We start from the raw sequence: 19,237 nt of genomic DNA, 5'->3' as shown, positions 1-19,237 counted from the left end.
TTTCCTTTCCTTTCCTTCCCTTCCCTTCCCTTCCCTTCCCTTCCCTTTCCAACTACGCGTTGCACCAGTCCTGTTTTGTTGCTGTTCCAAACCAGACATTTTGGAAAGAATCTTCTCCACTTAGGCAATGAACTCCAGGAGAGAAAAGGAATAATGTTTCTACCACTCAAGATTCCATGATCTTCTCTGGACACTCGGGTGACCCAACTCAACCAAGTGTGAAGGAGATGAAAGAACCTGACTTGCTCTAAGAGGGGAAAAAGGGAACGTTGAATAAATTTGGGGCTGGGGAAAACTTGATCTGAAATATGTTTCGAATGGGAGGAGGTCTCCCCCATTTATGGGCACAGCAGATGGTGCCCCCTTCTTAGAAATGCACCAAACCTAACATTGTGCCCCCACTCCTGAAACTCTCCTCTGTGCAACCGACTGAGCAATTTCACCAGCTGCAAAACACTTCATGCAGATCTCAAGAAAGGAAAGAGAATTAGATGGCATGAAGAGCTTGAGACATCTGTGGTATTATTCTGAGGAAGTAAGTATAGAAAGACAAGGGATGCTTTTTACAATCAAAATACAATTACAGCAGGACAGTTTCAACAGAGACACCTTTCGCTGCCCTTGTGCGGCAGAGCAAACAGGGTGTCCAAGGCAATCTGATAGAAACTGAGGTCCTGCATTATGGCCAAAAACCTAAATAAAGGCATCTTCTTAAGACTTCCCTCAATGCAAAGGTCTCCTCCACAAACTGACCAATCTACTTGACCAGATTGGCTGGTCTTTTAAGAGGGCGGCTGATTAAATCAAGGAGAGCCAATCAGGTGGGCCTATATTTGCATGGACCTTTCTCCCAGTTCTAGGAGGGCTTAAGTAAGAAGGTAGAAGGATCCCAAGTAGATGTTCTTTGGTTTTTGGAAAGGGAGATTTTTTTGAAGGAAAGCACCATGGCCTGGGCAATGCTTTCCCTTTCACTTCTGACTTATTTCTCATGTAAGTATGTGGAGGACCTCTTCTGAAACTGGCCAATCAAAGCTCTCTGGTGTGCACAATATAAAATCCAATAAGGTCCATCCAGAAGATGGTTCTGGGATTTTTGGAAGCCCAGATAATCTAACAAGTCTTCATTGTTTCCACTTTTCCCCCCACTTTCTAAAGGCATCAATTCACAGCCCACCTTGACTCAGCCTGCCTCCCAGTCTGGATCTCCAGGAGGAACAGTTAAACTCTCCTGTGCCATCAGCAGCAATCCGCACGCCATTGTTTGGTTTCAACAAAGATCTGGAGAAGCTCCTCGCTTTGTGCACTTTGATGGCTATATCTACAGAGGACCAGGGTTCACAAATCGATTCACGGGAACCCGTTCAGGCAACAATGGCTACTTAACCATCACCAACCTTCAGCCTGAAGACGAGGCTGATTATTACTGTTCCATGTGGTATAACAATGTGTTCCACAGTGATACAATCTAATGGGGAACTGCGATAAAAAGCTTCTTCACAGAGCAGAAAGTTGCTCAAAGGTTACTTTGGTCCTTCTTTGATCTAATGAAAGAACGTTGCTGGCCATCTATTCTAGGTAGAGATGGACTCAGAGACCCATCTTCTAGAAGAAATATCCAACTAATAAACACAAGGAAAAAAAATCTTCACTCTTTTGGTCACAAGAATAAAACGACCCGTGTAAACAAATGTGAATATATAAGAAACATCCAAGAAAAAATGGTTTCTTAAGGAAGTCTCCTCACACCAATTAGTGACTTTGAATTCAATTATCCCAATTCGAAGGCAAGAGAGTTCCAATTGTGGATCATCGCCAAAGTCATGGGAAAGTTATGTGCTTTTCTCCCCTACTTTTCTCTCATTCATGATCGCGTAATCTTCTCTCAACATCGAGATGACTCAACCCAACCAAGTCTGGAGGACGTTAAAGGAACCGGCTTTGCTCTGAGTGGAAACCTTGAAGAAATTTGAGGCTAGGGTCCCTTACTCTGAAACCTATCTCAAATGAAAGAAGGGGTGCTCCAGTTATGGTTGCAGGACTTGACAGCAGGGGGTGCCACCCTCCTAGAAATGCCCCAAACCAAACCTTGTGCCAACACTCTTGAAACTCTCCTTTGTGCAACAGACTGAGCAATTTTAACAGCTGCAAAATCCCTCATGCAGAAGTCAAGAAAGGAAAAAGAATCACTTTGTGACATCTGAGGTGTTGTGTGGAGGAGGTTGAGGGACAACTCTGGAGAGTTTTTCATTTCCAGGAACTCTTGAGGGTGATTTCCATGTGGTTGCAGTCTACCGTAGATTTCTGTCGATTTGTAATAATTTCCTTTACACAGTTTCTCCTTCTTGTCTGGAATTGCACGGCAAGGTTGTGGGGCTGGAATGGGCTGGGCAGTGGGGGTGTCCCCCAGGATCTATCGTGAATCCTTGCAGGGGTGTTTTTGGTTTGCATGTGACATGTTTTGTTAATAAAGGAACTGAACTTAGTCCCCTGAATTTGGCATCTAGGCAATCATCAAAACCAGACATTCTTCTGGGAGAACTTCACAGGAGACATGTTGGAGGTGGTCAAAAGGCTAACCAACCCCAGTTTTTTGGGTAATATTGTGTTGAATCCCACTTGAAATGGAATGGAGTCTTTCCATTTGCATTCCACTGTACCTGGAATTGTTAGAGATTGCCCGGTGAATGGAGAGAAGTAAACAAAAGAGGACAATGGGGCAGTTTTTACAATCAAAACACAGTTACAGCAGAACAAGTTCAAGAAAGACACTTTCAGCTGCCTTTTTATCGCAGGGGAAATGGGGTTTCTGATAGGACTTGTCCTGTTCTAGAACCACAAATATAGGCGTCTTCTTAAGCATTCCCTTTATGCAAACGTCTTCTCCGCTCATTGGTCAAAACCAATTCAGTGAAAGCCAATCAACATACTTATATTGCAATAGACCTTTCCTCAGTTCTAGAAGGTCTTAAGTAGGAAGGTAGAAGGATCTCAGGTAGACATTCTTTGGTTTTAGGAAAGGGGGACTTTTTGAAGGAAAGCACCATGGCCTGGGCAATTCTTTCCCTTTCGCTTCTGACTTATTTCTCACGTAAGTATGTGGAGAACTCTTCTTAAACTGTCCAATACAAACTCTATTTTTGCACAATATACAATCCAATTTTATCCATTGAAATGATCGTTCTGGGATTTTTGGAGGCCCAGATAATCTAACAAGTCTTCATTATTTCCTCTTCCCCCCCCCCCCCCGCTTTCTAAAGGCGTCACTTCGCAGCCCACCTTGACTCAGCCCGTCTCCCAGTCTGGGTCTCCAGGAGGAACAATGAAACTCTCCTGTGGCATCAGCAGCAATCCAAACTACATTTACTGGCTTCAGCAGAAATCTGGAGAAGCTCCTCGCTTTGTGCACTGTGATGGCTGCAGCAGGGGACCAGGGATCCCAGACCGATTCACGGGAACCCGATCAGGCAACAACGGCTACTTAACCATCACCAACGTTCAGGCTGAAGACGAGGCTGATTATTACTGTTACATGTGGTATAGCAGTGGTAGTGTGTTCCACAGTGAGACAATCTAATGGGGAACTGAGACAAAAACCTCCTTCCTTCGCAGAGCAGGGAGTTGTTCAAAGGTTGCATTGGTCTTTCTCTGATCTAATGAAAAGGCCATCTCTTCCAGACCGAGATTAAACTGGAGATCCACCTTGCAGAAGAACAATCCAACTATAACACACAAAAACAAGGAGAAAAAAACCCTTCACTCTTTTAGTCTCAAGATTAAAGCGATGAGTGTACAATATGTTAATACATACTTACGTTATAGGTCTCACTTGTTTAGTAATCCATTGATTTCATTCCCTATGCTGATGTTTTAAAGTTGAAAATAAAGAAGTGGGAGAAATAGATTTTTTTAATGAAGAAGTTCTAAGTTGAATTTTCTTCTTGCAGATCTGAGGTAGGTTCTGCTGACCCTGCCCTTCCCTTCCCCTCGTGTCTCTCTCCTCTTCCCTATATCCACCATCATCCAACAAAAATGGTCCAAATCAAGTAAAAGACCACATGAACTGAGGCCAAAGGTTGGAGGTAATACATCCTTGGACTCTATTACCCACAGCTATTCACTTCTGATGGAACATCTCAAGATGTTCCCCATACGACTATGCCCCAAAAGGTTATTGGCTTCTCCTTACATTTTCTTGTTTCAGTATTTGCTTGTTTCAGTATTTGCATGAGAGGATCTACCATTCTGCCAATGAGCAATTATGCTAATGATGCTATTACACAATAGTCTTGGAAACAGGGAATTGGTGATGTTGAATGGAACAAAGCAGATCCAGTCTTCTGGGTAACATTGGGGGGAATCAGATTGGAAATGGAAGGACACAAAGAGAAGAGAACCTTCTCATTTGGGTTCCAGAACTTCAAGTGTTTGCCATGGATGTAGAGAAGCCATGTGACGTAGAGAAGCAATTTAAAGGAAATGATGTGACCCTTCTTAGAATGGAAAGACAATTACAGCACAACAACTTCAACAAAGACACATTAGCGGCCCTATTTTTTGCAAGGGACGTTTTGTGTCAATCTGCTAGAATTTGTCCTGAGTCTGAGCCTTCATCATACATGGGAGTTTGAAGACCTTCACGAAGCCAAGAAAAGAACATTATTTGGTTGCCACGAAAATGAAAGAATCTTGGGTTGCCTGGATATTGTTAGAGATTGCCAGGTGATGGAGAGGTGTAAAAAAATATATATGAAGAGAATGGGACACTTTTTACAATGAAAACACAATCACAGCAGGACCAGTTCAGGGAAAAACATTTTTAGCTGCCTTTTTATTGCAGGCAAAATGGACTGTCCATGGACTTGTTCTGTTCAGGTCCCACATTGTGACAGAAAACCTAAATAAAGGCATCTTCTTAAGCATTCCACTTATGCAAATGTAGTCTCCACTCATTGGTCAAAATCAATTCAATGAAAGGCAGTCAATGTACTTATATTTGCATGGACCTTTCTCCCAGTTCTAGGAGGGCTTAAGTAAGAAGGTAGAAGGATCCCAAGTAGACGTTCTTTAGTTTTTGGAAAGGGAGATTTTTTTGAAGGAAAGCACCATGGCCTGGGCACTGCTTTCCCTTTCACTTCTGACTTATTTCTCATGTAAGTAGCAGAGGACCTCTTCTTAAACAGTCCAATAAAAACTCTCAAGGTTTGCACAATATAAAATCCAATATGGTTCATCCAAATGATGGTTCTGGGGTTTTTGGAAGCCCAGATAATCTAACAAGTCTTCATTATTTGCTGTTGTTTCCTCCACTTTGTAAAGGCGTCACTTCGCAGCCCACCTTGACTCAGCCTGCCTCCCAGTCTGGATCTCCAGGAGGAACAATGAAACTCTCCTGTGGCATCAGCAGCAATCCAAACACCATTTACTGGCTTCAGCAGAAATCTGGAGAAGCTCCTCGCTTTGTGCACTGTGATGGCTGCAGCAGCAGAGGACCAGGGATCCCAGACCGATTCACGGGAACCCGATCAGGCAACAACGGCTACTTAACCATCACCAGCCTTCAGCCTGAAGACGAGGCTGATTATTACTGTTACATGTGGTATAGCAGTGGTAGTGTGTTCCACAGTGAGACAATCTAATGGGGAACTGCGACAAAAACCTGCTGCCTTCGCAGAGAAGAAACTTTGAACCCTTGGAGAGCTCAGTCTGAACTGTGTCTGATGCAAACGGAATGAAGCAGTTGGAAGGAATTGATGCTCTTTTATCAGACGAGAACCAAGATTCAGTTGGACCGACATTTTTTCCTCTTTCGTTTACACACACACACACACACACACACACACACACACACACACACACACAAACACACACCTGACCTATATGCATTCTAGCTGGAGGTCTGATTTTATTTCTTTTTAAAAAATATTTTTTTATCAAATTAGCTGAAACGAAGCCAAAGATTCAAAATGCCCCTATCTTTGGATTGTCCAAATTTTACATTTTTGGTTCAATCAGGAATATAAGCATTGTATGGCCAGGTTGCCGTTCAAATTACATTATGCTTTAAAAAAAAATACTGAAGACCTTTTTTTTATAAAGGAACACATGATATTACTGCTTTATTGTACTGTAAAATCCAAAAGTTATTTTAATTTGTTTTTTTTAAACAATTGAAAAACCAGATACAAAAAGTGTAACTAAATTATTATTTTTTTTAATACCCTGGACAATTTTTTGTCTCCTTTCAATGTTCTTAATATGATTTTTTTTCCTATTTGTGTTCCCTCATCTGGCACATTACTTAACTGAGTATTAATTCCACTTCTAGGTGAAAAGACTGTGGAATTAACAAAGGGCACCCCAGTCCTTGAGTTGTAGGTAGTTTAAGACAGCATTCAGTTAAATTGATATTTTGCAGTAGAACATCAAAGGCTATCCATGGAAACATATGTCCAAGTATATCAGACAGTGATGTTGTGACACCTGCATCTTTTATGTTTTGTTTCATTTTGTTTATCCAAGAATTCCCAGTCCCCTGGTGATTGGTTCAAAGACTCCCAGATGGCTTTCACGCCTGTGATGGAACTAGAATTCATACCAGTCTCCTGGTGATTGGCTTAAAGTCATCCAGCTGGCTTTCATGCCTAAGACAGAACTAGAACTTACCGTCTCCAGGTGATTGGCTCAAAGTCACCCAACTGGCTTTCATGCCTAAGGTGACACTAGAACTCGCCGTCTCCTGGTGATTAGACCAAAGTCGCCCAGCCAACTTTCATGCCTAAGGCAGGACTAGAACTCACTGTCTCCGGGTTTTTAACATGATAACTTAACCAATAAACCAAACAGTCTCTCCTTTCGAATGTGCAAACAAGGCAATAAGATTTGTTACACAATCGTGAGAATTATAACCCTTGAATAAAGGAGAAATCTGTTGACGAATACAAACTGAAATATCTCTGTAAAAGAAACAATCGGTTGGCACACATTTCTCTGAAATATAGAAAACGCATCCTGCAGTTATGACTTCTGGGGATGTTATTTCCCTAGAAATGCACTTGAGGTTTTGCCAACTTGCCGAACAACTGTGCATTGTGCAACAAAGCAGACAATTTCAACACCTTCAAAGGGTCTCATGCAGATAGGATAGCAAGGGCTGGTTAACTGTTCGAAGAAGCTGAAGATGTCTTTAAATGTGTTTCTTCTCTGGAGAAAATCCTTCGTGTTATTTGTACCTCAAGTGACAATTCAGGTTTGATCTGTTCGAGGATCCGTTAGTTTGTTTCTTCTGACTGTCCAGGACATTCTCAGGGTCTTCTACAACACCAAAGTTCAAAAGCATCAATAATCTTCCTGTCCATCTTCTCTATTGTCCAATCTTCATATTCGTTATTACTGCTTATTTTTTTTTACTTTCAAAAATGTCCTAAGTTTTGCTTGCTGTCTAGCTAGGGATACTTTTCACCCAATCTCAAGTCAAATGGATTCGAAGTACTGAATATTTGCCCAGCCCTAATAAAGAAAAAACATTTGTAACGATAATTAATGTAGACACCAGAGGGCACACCCCTCAAACTAATGAGATGCAGAGTACTATTGCAACCCTGGGTCTTAAATAAGAAATTCTGGTCAAGCATATCTATCCAACAGTCTGTGAAGTTCTAACACCTGCATCCTTTGGAAGTCTTCAACAGAGAGGAAACAAAAACTATGAATAAATATAATGCATATAATGAATGCCAGAATTATACATTAGTTCTTAGGATCTTCTTCTTCTTCTTCTTCTTCTTCTTCTTCTTCTTCTTCTTCTTCTTCTTCTTCTTCTTCTTCTTCTTCTTCTTCTTCTTCTTCTTCTTCCTCTTCCTCTTCCTCTTCCTCCTCCTCCTCTTCTTCTTCTTCTTCTTCTTCTTCTTCTTCTTCTTCTTCTTCTTCTTCTTCTTCTTCTTCTTCTTCTTCTCTTCCTTCCTTCTTCCTTCCCTCCTCCTCTTCCTCCTCCTCCTTGCTCCCCTTCCCCTCGCCAAATTTCCAAAGATATGAATTTTGTAAGAAAAGCCATTGGTTCTCAGTTGGGAGCACAAAGGGATAGGGCCCTTTCTGCATATACTACCTGTACTTATAGCACCCCAAAGTTATGAATGAACTCCCATCTGGATGACACCTTGAGACAAGCTTTGGGATTGCATTGTAGCAACATCTGCTCAGCTGTAAGCTCCTCCTCTCAAATCCTGACAAAGAATTGGGACCCTCCCTTGATTTTGTAGCTTCTGCAAGAATGGAGGAGTGAAGGGGAGGTGGTGCTTTCTAAGGAGCTCGTAATTTGAATACGAGCTTGGATCAGCGGTTCCACAAGGTTTAAAAGGGAAAGAGAAGGTCTGAACCCAGAGGAGATCCTGAGCTTTAGGAAATTGTGTTGTTTTTTTTCTGGATGCCCATAATGATCTGGCTATCACTCTTCTTCATGGTCTTCAACTTTTGCTCAGGTACTGCAAAAGAAGATCTCTTTCTCCTCCAACGGAACCTTGCTTGGTTCTCAATCCCATCTTTCTCTCTGCAGGTTCTCCCTTGGTGAACCAGCCCCAGTCAACCTCCGTGCCTCTGGGACAAAATATCCAGATCACTTGCATGGGGAATAACATGCACGCCAATCGTCAGCAATGGTTTCAACAGCAACCAGGCAAGACACCCAAGCTCATTATTTACAGTGGAGCTACCAGGCCAACAGGAATCTCAGAACGATATTCGGGCTCCGTAACGGGGAACACAGCTGTGTTAAGCATTGCCAAGGCCCAGGCTGAGGATGAGGCAGTTTACTTTTGCCTCTTATGGTGGGATAGCACGTACCACTGGCCACAATGAAACAGGCAGAGGAGGAAGTGAGACAAAAAGCTCTTAGAGTGAAAAGGAGACCCATTTACTAACGTAGTGCACAGTTAGAATGTAGGACCACAAAGAAGAGATGGGTACCAAATTGGGTATAATTGATTACGTGCCATCAAATTGACGTTAATGACCACCTAGACAGATAGTTTCCAACATTATGTATCTTCAAGATGGTTCTTCAGCTCTTCCAATGCTTGACCCATTGCCACTGTAAGAGTTGATGTTGGTTATCCTCCTCTCCTCTTTTCTGCTACCTTTCCCAGCATTGTTGACATCTCCAGAGAGTTAGGTCATTGCGTAATGTTGATTTGGGGACAATTGATGTCCAGCACACACAAAAAATCAGTGTGAAAACAGGATTCTTAGAGCAAAACTTTGTTATTTTTCAGGAGAGCTGCTGCATTTTAGTGGTTCATGTGTGCTGCTTTTTAGCATAATTGCTTCCTGAGAACTAAGTGGGAATTGTGCAAACATACAACATAGAAAGATTGTACAGAGAGAATCATAGAATTATAGGGCTAGAATGGACCCTGGGGGCCTTCTAGTCCAATTCCCTGCCCAAGGCAGGAGTCCTTATACCTTATATCATTCTGGATCAATGGCTGTCCAGTCTCTTCTTGAAAACCTCCAGTGATAGAGTATCCACAACTCTGGAGGCAAGCTATTCCATTGATTAATTCTTCTCACTGTCAAAAAAGTCCTCCTTAGTTAGACTCGTATACCACTTCATAGTACTTTGCTAAGCAGTTTACAGAGTCACCACATTGCTCCCAACAATCCGGGTCCTCATTTTACCGACCTCGGAAGGATGGAAAGTCAAACTTGAGCCGGTCAGGATCGAACTCCTGGCAGTGAGCAGAGTCAGCCTAAAGTGCCCTCTTCTGCTATTACCTCTTCTACTTCAAAGCGAATGCTTTGCATCTGTGGGTTGGCCACAAAACGTGTGACCTTTAAAAGGGAAGGCCCAAGAGTTGCAGGAGATGCCTTTTTTTTTTTTGCCCTCAGAGGGAAAGTGCATCAGAGTTCACATCATGTTCTGGGCTGCCTTCCTTCTCTCGTTGCTCGTGAACTCCTCAGGTGCTGTGCAAGAAGAGACGTTGTTGGTTAGATGTTTCGTCGAGTGAAAATGCTCTTTTACCCAAGACATTTTTTAAAAAAAATTCTTTGTTTGTTTCTTTGCATAGGATCCTTTGCTCAGTATGTCCTGACCCAGCCGTCATCCATGTCTGTCTCACTGGGACAGAATGGAAGGATCACTTGTTCAGGAAATGACATTGTAAGGAAATCGGTTCACTGGTATCAGCAGAAACCTGGGAATCCTCCAGTTCTGATTATATATAATGATGACAGCAGGCCTACAGGGATCTCAGATCGATTCTCTGGCACCAACTCCGGCAACCCGGCCACCCTTAGCATCTCCAGGGCCCAAGCTCAGGATGAGGCCGTATACTACTGCCAGGTGAGGGACAGTGGTCAGTGCACAGTGATACAAACCAAGGGGGAAGTGGAACAAAAACCTGTGTCAACGCTGCTAACTTGCTTTGACAACATAGAGATATGCAGCCTTTTTCTTTCCTATGCTTTATTCTTAGAATTACATGATACTTGGGGGAGGAGGAGGAATGTGACGGGAGCTAGTTAGACACAACATTTCAAGGGCTATTGAAATAAGAGATGATAAGAAATGGCGGGTTGGAGAAGGGAGGGAAAAGCTTGCATTTCAGACTAATTGGAGAATGTGATTTAGGACTGTTATCAGAGGAGGGAATTGTGCCTTGATACTCTGTGTTTAGGGGAGGGGAATTCAGATTTTGGCTTCCACCATGTACGTGCCGATGCCACGCAACCTGAATAAAGATTCTTTAAGGTAAACAAGGCCTCAAAGTTCTTTGCAGAGTTTCATTTGTCGGAACCAGGACAATCTGCTTCTGAGGCATTCAAACTTCTGGGCTGGCTTGGAGAAGCTCAACCATCTCCCAAAAGGAAGATCTCCCTGTTCCAAGGGCTTCAAGAGACAAAGAATGCCAAGCCAAGAATCTCTCTGGGGCAAAGTCTTCCTTCTGACTCCTGACCTCCCTAACCCTCCAAGGCATGATCTTCCTGTGATTCTCCCCTCCCTTCACACTTTTATGGACCCAACATTTCTTGACATGGAAATCATCTTGAGGAATTGCAGGAGAACTTTCCTACATTTGAACTGTTGCTTCATGGCAATGATGTACCTTATGCAGGAAAGTATACTTTTCCATGCATCCTGCTTCCGCTTTGGATCCATCTGATTGCTCTAGATTAAGTTCTAGATGTCTGTCCCTTCACTCTGTCTGGACATGTCAATCATCTGGAGGAATGCAGGAGAACTTCCCCACTTTTGAGTGGTTGCCCAATGGCAACTAAGCACCTTATGCAGGAAAATATTCCTTTCCATGCATCCTGCTTCCACTTGGGATCCACCTGATTGCTCTAGAAGTTCTAGATGTCTCTAACACGTTTTGGATGCTGGAGCAGAGCCATCAGGCAGGGCATCACCGTCACTTCCTCCTGCCCAGTTTTGCTTCTTCTTGCTCTGCTCGGCCACCCACCTGTTGCGACTGAAGAGAACACCCGAAATTGTTTTTCTGGTTGCATCACTACATATCTGCATGGGGGGACTCCAATCTCCCATTGGGAAAGACCCAGAAAGACATTTCCTTATATGCTATTTCATTCAGCGCCTTGCCTGAATAATTCAGTCTCTGATTTAACACAAAACATTTCAGTAGGCAGTGTTGCAAACTGATGGCTGCATTCAGACAACATGCTACAGAAAATGTCCAAGGTTACATGGGCTGCGAGAATGCAGTTGCTAAAATATGCACATTGTCTATCTCAAAACTTTGCAGGATTTTTTTTCTTTGCCTGGGGGATAGCAACAATTGAATTTATATAAATGGTGACACACACACACACACACACACACTCCAAATCACTGGGGATATATTCCTGGTGGGATAAGAATTTAGAAAACTTTACCACTGCTTGAAGAAAGTGTGTGTCTGAATTTCGCAAATCAGTTGTTCAAAACACAAGATTGGGAGAAAGGCTGTTTGTAGATTTCAATAGAACTTGAGAAAGATCCTCTCCTATCCATCATATACAAGGACAGAAAGGGGTCCAGGGGGACCAAGAGCTGTAGTGGCGCAGTGGTTAGAATGCAGTATTGCAGGCTAATTCTGCCGACTGCCAGCAGTTCGATTCTCACCGCCTCAAGGTTGACTCAGCCTTCCATCCTTCTGAGATCAGTAAAATGAGGACCCGGATTGTTGGGAGCAAGAGGATGACTCTGTAAACTGCTTAGGGAAGCACTATGAAGCAGTATATAAGTCTAAATGATACTGGTATTACTATTGTTATCTTATACCAAACCAGCTGCTGCAACATGGCCAACCTAAATATCTCCAAGGGACCAAGAATGATGAATGAAACAAGACATACAAAGAAGAGCAGGAAACCATTTCTTTACTTGGAGTGTAATTCTTCTTATCCAAAGCCAGCTAATGAGATGCAAGCTGATTTTGCATAAAGGGCTGGGCCCAGATTCCCGTGGGTTTATAAGAACCACGTCAATCTCCCACTCTGAGTTTCTCAGAAAGCTCACTTCTCCATCATGGTGTGGTCTCTGCTTTTGACCTTCTTCTTCCTATGGTGTACAGGTAATTTCGGAACAATTCTCACTTCTGAATTTACCACTGCCAGCAGTTATGGTTCGGAAAGCATCAAGTTCAAGCCGTAGCCGGGGTTTGATGCTAATATGAAAGCCACCCCCTTCCATGCCTCCCAACCCATCGAAAGTCAGTGATGTCTGGATTTCAATCAGAGCAGCTCTTCAAAAGATACACCAAGAGTGAATCTGTTGGATGTCCATCTTCATTCTCTCCCTTTTTTCCTTTCAGGAGCCAACTCACAGTATACCTTGACTCAGCCTGCGGCACAATCCTTTCCCCTGAGACAACCGGCCAAGATCTCATGTGCCATGAGCCGAGATAGCCAGGTGGGCAGCTATAACATACATTGGTACCAACAGAAGGCTGGAGAGAGCCCCAAATACCTTCTCTATAATACAGGCAGCAGCGGCCGGTTCACAGGGTCCAAGGACACCTCTGCCAATGCAGCCTATTTAACCGTTACAAACGTCCAGGCTGACGATGAGGCTAGTTACTATTGTGGTGGAGCTTACGGCAGTGGCAGCAGCTGGAGGTATCCACAGTGACACACTCACTTGCAGAAGCGAGACAAAAACCTCCCGTTGTGCTTACTTGAGAACACTTCCTTCTTCCCCCAAACGAACCATCAACCTGGCCTGGGAAACACACAATTAGTTAGTCCTTAAGAACAGCCTCCGTTCTTCTCTCAGCCTTGCTAAAAAAAATAAAGACCTCGTCCTGCCTCCCTTTTGAGTAAAATGAAAAAAAATGACAGGAATCAATTCACCATCTTCATCACGGTTACAATAAAAAGGTATTGCATTCAGTACGTTTTCACTACGCTTCCCCCCCTTTGATTAACATTTCAAAATATAAAAAGGCAGCTGGGCTGGCATTGATGTTTTTATGGGAAGGCATTTCAATCAGGAAAAGAACTGCAGTTTGGATAGGCAATCTGATGTAGAATTCAGGTTGAACCCAAAATCCCGTTTGGACTATAATTTAAAATACGGATTCGTATCAAACCTCCGACCTGGGTTTCTTCCTTTGTTGATTTAAAAAAAACCCAAAAAACCTTTACAGTCTGTATTTCAATTACATCAGATGTTTAACTTCCAGGACAAGACCAATGGGGTCGTTTTTGACCGACCACTTTAATTCAAAAGCAGCAGAAGATGCAAATTTGGCTGAGAGAGATTGAGAGGACCACGGTCACCCAGGGGATTTCTGTGGCTGAACCTGAACAGGTCGCTTCATGAACGAAGGTGAATATAGATGACCCAGGATAATGGTGCAGGATCCAATCTGGGTCCAGGGGTTTTAGTCTTCTAAGCATTAAGAAGAGACTGGACAGCCATTTGTTTGAAATGGTATAAGGCCGTGGGGGCGAACCTATGGCATGCGTGCCATAGGTGGCACGCAGAGCCCTCTCTGTGAGCACACGTGCCGTCACCCCAGTCCTAGGCCTTCAGCTGGGTTTTATAAAACTTTTTCACTTTAGGCCTCCACCGCCGTGTGCAAAAAAAAAAAAAGGTTCAATCAATCAATTAATTTCAACTTCTCATGGGAAAAAAAGATCTTGCAAAGTTGGAATTGATTGAACTTTTTAGTCCCACCCAGTCTACCGTTACCACCGCAGCCACGCCCACCCAATGGGCCACACCCACCCAATGGGCCACGCCCACCCAATGGGCCATTCCCACCCAGCACCCAACGATACATAAGTGGGTTTTGGGTTGCAGTTTGGACACTCAGTCTCTAAAAGGTTCATCATCACTGGTATAGGATTTCTTGCCTGAGCAGGGGGTTGGACTAGATGACCTCCAAGGTCCCTTCTAACTTCTTCTTCTTCTTCTTCCTATTATTATTATTATTATTACTGTATTATTATTATTATTATTATTATTATTATTATTATTATTATTATTATTATTATTATTATTATTATTATTATTATTTGTGCTGAAGCCCATCTTCAGAGAACGTCTCTCATTCCTGATCTAACCAGCCTATTCCATCTTTAATGATGGGGGGTGAGGTGTTGGAACCAGCTGCCTGTAGAGCTTAGAACTGCCCCTGACCTCCGCTCATTCCGCCGGGACCTGAAGACCTGGCTCTTTAAGCTTTCTGGCCTGGACTGAGGGTATTAATTGGGGTTTTAATTGGTTTTAATTAGGATTTTTATATTCAAGGTTTAATATCATCATTTTAATTGTTTTAATTTTCGTAATTGTGGTATTGTTTCTTTTAAAAAACCTTGTGAACCGCCCTGAGGCCTACGGTAGAAGGGCGGTATATAAGTCTAATAAACTAAACTAAACTAAACCCAATGCGCAACACCGCAACAGCCACCAGCGCAAGGACAGTTACAAGGCAGTTCTCTTACCGAGATGTAAGCGGTGCAGCGGCAATCATTTTTGCGCCAATTGCAGATTTCGTTCAGCCACGTGTAGAGCTTGTGGAAGTATCTGGTTTCACAATCATGTCTGATGGCAGAGACATGAATAAGCTCTCCTGGACGGGCACCAGCCTTTGGCTTTCTGAAATCTTCAACCTTAAGGAAATAAAACTCTATTTCCTTAAGAGCAATCCAGAAGAATCAGCCCTGGCTCTAAGCAAGAAGTCTAAAACCAGAATACTGAAATGATGAACACTGTTTATTCCCCACTCTCCACCCGAGTCTGATTGAGCTAATACACCCATCTGGGTATATGATTGTACAATGGCTGATCCTGAAAAAGTTAAGCATGCTCAGAGCTGGGTCAAAGCTTGGATGGGACACTCCCAAGGACTCCCCTTTCTGAAGCAGAGCATCACAGCGTCTCCAAGACAGCTTCAGGCAAGGGATTTGAGAAGCATCAGCTGTCTGAAAGTCCGACTCTGATGGAAGGTAAGCTCCAATGAGAAGTCAGGAAAGGAGGAGGAGGAGCTAAGCATGCAAATAGTTTCTGAACCAAGCAGACCTGATCATGGGAGCCCCCCGATAATGTCCACTTGTTTTAACACAGGGGCTCAATCTCCAGAAGCTTGAGAACTTCTCAACATGTTCACAGCATCTCTCATTGTCCTTCTGGGGATCTGGTGCACAGGTGAGTGAAAGGCCACCCCAAACACGACCCCTGTTCATGTTATCAACCCAAGATCACAAACCTAGAGCTTCATTCTCTTCCCAGGATCCAGTTCTCAGCCTACAGTGATTCAGGAATCCTCCATGTCATCTTCCCAAGGAGAGACGGTCAAGCTCTCTTGTTCCCTGAGTGGTGGACAAGTAACATCTTACCACCAACGTTGGTTTCAGCAAAAAGAAGGAGGTCCACCCAGATTCCTTTATTATTACTACAACAGTGCAGGCGCAGGCTCTGGAGACCTCAGTCGCTTCTCTGCCTCCAAGGAAAGCAACCAAAATAAATGGTATTTGACCATCAGGGATGTCCAGCCAGTGGATGAGGCTGCTTATTACTGTAGTGTGTGGTATGGTGCTAGTAATGTGTTCCACGGTGATACAAACCCATGAGGAACTAAGACAAAAACCTCCCAATGCAAGGAGGAGTAGCAGCGTTCAAGACTCCTCTTAGCGATCTCACTTCCTCAAGCAACGTCCCTTTTCTCTCGAGTTGAGACAGAAGATCCATTGAAGCTGGTCTGTTCTTTATGAGTAGCATATAGAGGCTCCCCTTGATGTCATGCTTGTTTGAAACAATTTCTCTTTGAACCTTCCGCGTCCTTCTTGGATCTTTCCATTAACAAAGATTTCTTAGTGGAAAGCTTTCTCTCCCTCAATCCAAACACCACGGAAATGAGATTCTCCCCAAATAAGGTGCCCAGCATGGATGTCCCTCCCTTGAGGTGGGAGCTGAACCCATAGCAGGCCCGTCACTCCTCTTCTTCCAAGCTGTCTAGATCCCAGGGTGGGAACCAGAGCAGTGAATGGAGTTTCATAGAGTCCGAATGCTGCAAGAAGAAACATCAATGAAGTTCTAAGTAAAAAATCTTCTTTTACAAAAAAAAGCACTGGATACAAACCTATGAGGAACTGAGAGAACCCCCCCCCCCAAAAAAAAAACACGGCAAGAGAGAACAGCAGTTTCCAAGAGTCCTTGTAGTGATCTCAGCTCTTCAAGCAACGTCCCTTTTCCTTCGGGCTCAGAGAAAAGCTTCAATACAGCTGGCCTGTTCTTTATGAGTAGCGGGCGGAGGCTGGAGGAGCTCATTGTCTAGATTCCACCTTCTTTTATAGGGTTCTTGAAACCATTTCAGGTTTAATCTTGACATAAGATGACTGCAATCCGGAAGGACCATCACTGTCTCCTGAAGCCCAAGTTTTGTTTTGTTTTTTTAATCCCATTTATATCCCGCCCTTCTCCGAAGACTCAGGACGGCTTACAATCTAAGAAGCACAAATCAATGTGCTTAGCAATAGCCTTCATTCTATGTATATGCCTGCTTATTAGGGCTTTCCCCCCCCAAGTGGCAGTTTTACAAAGTCAGCTTATTGCCCCCCCAACAATCTGGGTCCTCATTTTACCTACCTCGGAAGGATGGAAGGCTGAGTCAACCTTGAGCCTGGTGGGACACGAACCTGCACTCATTGCAGGCAGCTGGTGTTACTTAAGGAGGCATTAGCCCACTGCTCCACCAAGGCTCTTAAAAGTTCTTAAACCAGAGCACTGAAAATATGAGCACTAGTTATTTTCCCCATGCCCCACCTGAGTCCAAATGAGACAACACACCCATCTATACACGGGATTGTACATGGCTGATCCTGAAAACGATAAGCGGGGTCAGAGCTGGTCAAAGCTTGAATGGGACACTACCCAAGGACTTTCTTCTGCGTAGCACAAGATCTCAGCATCTCTTTGATAGCTTCAGTCAAGGACATTTAGCAGCATCACCAGTTTGAAAGTCCCACTCTGATGGAAGCCATGGACCAATGAAAGGGCAGGAAAGCAGGAGGAGGAGCCAGGCATGCAAACGGATCCTCAAAGAAGGAGGGTTGATGTAAGGAACCCCCATTAAAGTTCACCTGCATTGACAGAGGGGTTCAATCTCTAGACGCCCAATAACTTCTCAACATGTTGGGAGTCTCTCTCATTGTCCTTCTGGGGATCTGGTGCACAGGTGAGTGAAGGACCACCCAACACGAGACCCCTATCTACATTATCAGCCCAAGAACACAAACCAAGACTTTTATTCTTTCCCCAGGATCCAGTACTCAGCCTACAGTGATTCAGGAATCCTCCATGTCACCTACCCGAGGAGAGACGGTCAAGTTCTCTTGTTCCCTGAGTAGTGGACAAGTAACATCTTATGCTCAGTCCTGGTATCAGCAAAAAGAAGGAGGTCCTCCCAGATTCCTTTATTATTACTACAGCAGTGCAAGCGCAGGCTCTGGAGACCTCAGTCGCTTCTCTGCCTCCAAGGAAAGCAACCAAAATAAATGGTATTTGACCATCAGGGATGTCCAGGCAGAAGATGAGGCTGATTATTACTGTGCTGTGTGGTATCACCCTAGTAATGTGCTCCACAGTGATAGAAACCCAAGAGGAACTGAGACAAAATCCTCCAGTGCAAGGAGGAGCAGCAGTCGCAGAGTCATAGGCCTTTGAGAAAACACATAAAGGAAGTTCCAAAAGATGCTTTAAACATCTTTAACACAAAACCAAGTGTTAGAAAACTCTTAAGACTTGAAACGTCATTTGAGCGCAGTCCCAAAAGACGTTCCCTTTGTGGCCCAATCCATTGGTTGAGGGAACATCTGCTTTTAATGGAACGGTCAACTGTTTAGTCTTTTGAGAAGATGATTCAGTCCAGACAGAGAAAATGGGCTGATCCTCTCCACCCTGTGATCACCTGGGGGAGCTCTTGCACTAACAGGACCTTTGAAATTTTTAAAGAATTAACCCTGGTATAAGATGACTGCACTCCAGCTCCTGTGAAGCCCAGGTTCTTAAACCAGAACACTATCTATTTTCCCACTCTGCACCAGAGTGAAATGAGCTGAAGCAACCATCTGTAAACGTTATCGCAAATGGCTGATCCTGAAAAAGCTAAGCGGGGTGAGAGCTGGTCAAAGCTTGAATGGGACACTACCCAAGGACTCTCTTCTGCGTAGCCCAGGATCTCAGCCTCTCTATGATAAATTCAGGCACGGAAACTTAGAACCCTTTCTTATCTGAAAGTCCCGCTCTGGTGGAAGACATGGACCAATGAGAGGGCAGGAAAGCAGGAGGAGGAGCCAGGCATGCAAACGGATCCTCAAAGAAGGAGGGTTGATGTAGGGAACCCCCATTAAAGTTCACCTGCATTGACAGAGGGGTTCAATCTCTAGACGCCCAATAACTTCTCAACATGTTGGGAGTCTCTCTCATTGTCCTTCTGGGGATCTGGTGCACAGGTGAGTGAAGGATAACCCAACACGAGACCCCTATCTACATTATTAGCCCAACAACACAAACCAAGACTTTTATTCTTTCACCAGGATCCAGTTCTCAGCCTACAGTGATTCAGGAATCCTCCATGTCACCTACCCGAGGAGAGACGGTCAAGCTCTCTTGTTCCCTGAGTAGTGGACAAGTAACATCTTATGCTCAGTCCTGGTATCAGCAAAAAGAAGGAGGTCCACCCAGATTACTTTATCGTTATTACAGCACTGCAACTGCAGGCTCTGGAGACCTCAGTCGCTT

The 19,237-nt window shown here is 43.8% G+C and overlaps 4 protein-coding genes across 10 annotated transcripts in view; all 4 read left to right on the top strand.

Moving 5' to 3' along the window:
* Window positions 1-19,237, top strand: part of LOC308674356 (immunoglobulin lambda-1 light chain-like) — a 99,288-nt gene that overhangs the window by 46,835 nt on the left and 33,216 nt on the right. The gene's annotated exons all lie outside the window — the stretch shown is intronic.
* The window catches only part of LOC308674355 (immunoglobulin lambda-1 light chain-like), a 110,427-nt gene that overhangs the window by 63,320 nt on the left and 27,870 nt on the right, over window positions 1-19,237 (top strand). Inside the window, exons 1-2 of one of the 7 annotated variants that reach the window (XM_081338757.1) lie at window positions 2,976-3,088; window positions 3,258-3,554. The exons of the other annotated variants lie outside the window; for them this stretch is intronic. Coding sequence (XP_081194883.1) covers window positions 3,043-3,088; window positions 3,258-3,554 — 343 coding nt within the window. The 5' untranslated portion in view covers window positions 2,976-3,042. Of the gene's footprint in view, window positions 1-2,975; window positions 3,089-3,257; window positions 3,555-19,237 lie in introns of those variants that run through there. 7 annotated transcript variants of the gene reach the window in all.
* Window positions 5,025-19,237, top strand: part of LOC308674357 (immunoglobulin lambda-1 light chain-like) — a 52,591-nt gene continuing 38,378 nt past the window's right edge. The window contains exons 1-2 of the mRNA XM_081338761.1: window positions 5,025-5,150; window positions 5,317-5,617. Of these exons, the coding sequence (XP_081194887.1) occupies window positions 5,105-5,150; window positions 5,317-5,617 (347 nt within the window). The 5' untranslated portion in view covers window positions 5,025-5,104. The remainder of the gene's footprint in view (window positions 5,151-5,316; window positions 5,618-19,237) is intronic.
* The window catches only part of LOC308674378 (immunoglobulin lambda-1 light chain-like), a 28,602-nt gene continuing 21,865 nt past the window's right edge, over window positions 12,501-19,237 (top strand). The window contains exons 1-3 of the mRNA XM_081338804.1: window positions 12,501-12,563; window positions 12,804-13,107; window positions 15,563-15,643. Coding sequence (XP_081194930.1) covers window positions 12,518-12,563; window positions 12,804-13,107; window positions 15,563-15,643 — 431 coding nt within the window. The 5' untranslated portion in view covers window positions 12,501-12,517. The remainder of the gene's footprint in view (window positions 12,564-12,803; window positions 13,108-15,562; window positions 15,644-19,237) is intronic.

This window comes from Vipera berus, assembly GCF_964194415.1.
Source record: "Vipera berus genome assembly, chromosome: 14".
NCBI classification, from domain to species: Eukaryota; Metazoa; Chordata; class Lepidosauria; order Squamata; family Viperidae; genus Vipera; species Vipera berus.
Note: the sequence above shows the minus strand (reverse complement) of the source record. Positions and strands in the feature narration are given on the sequence as shown.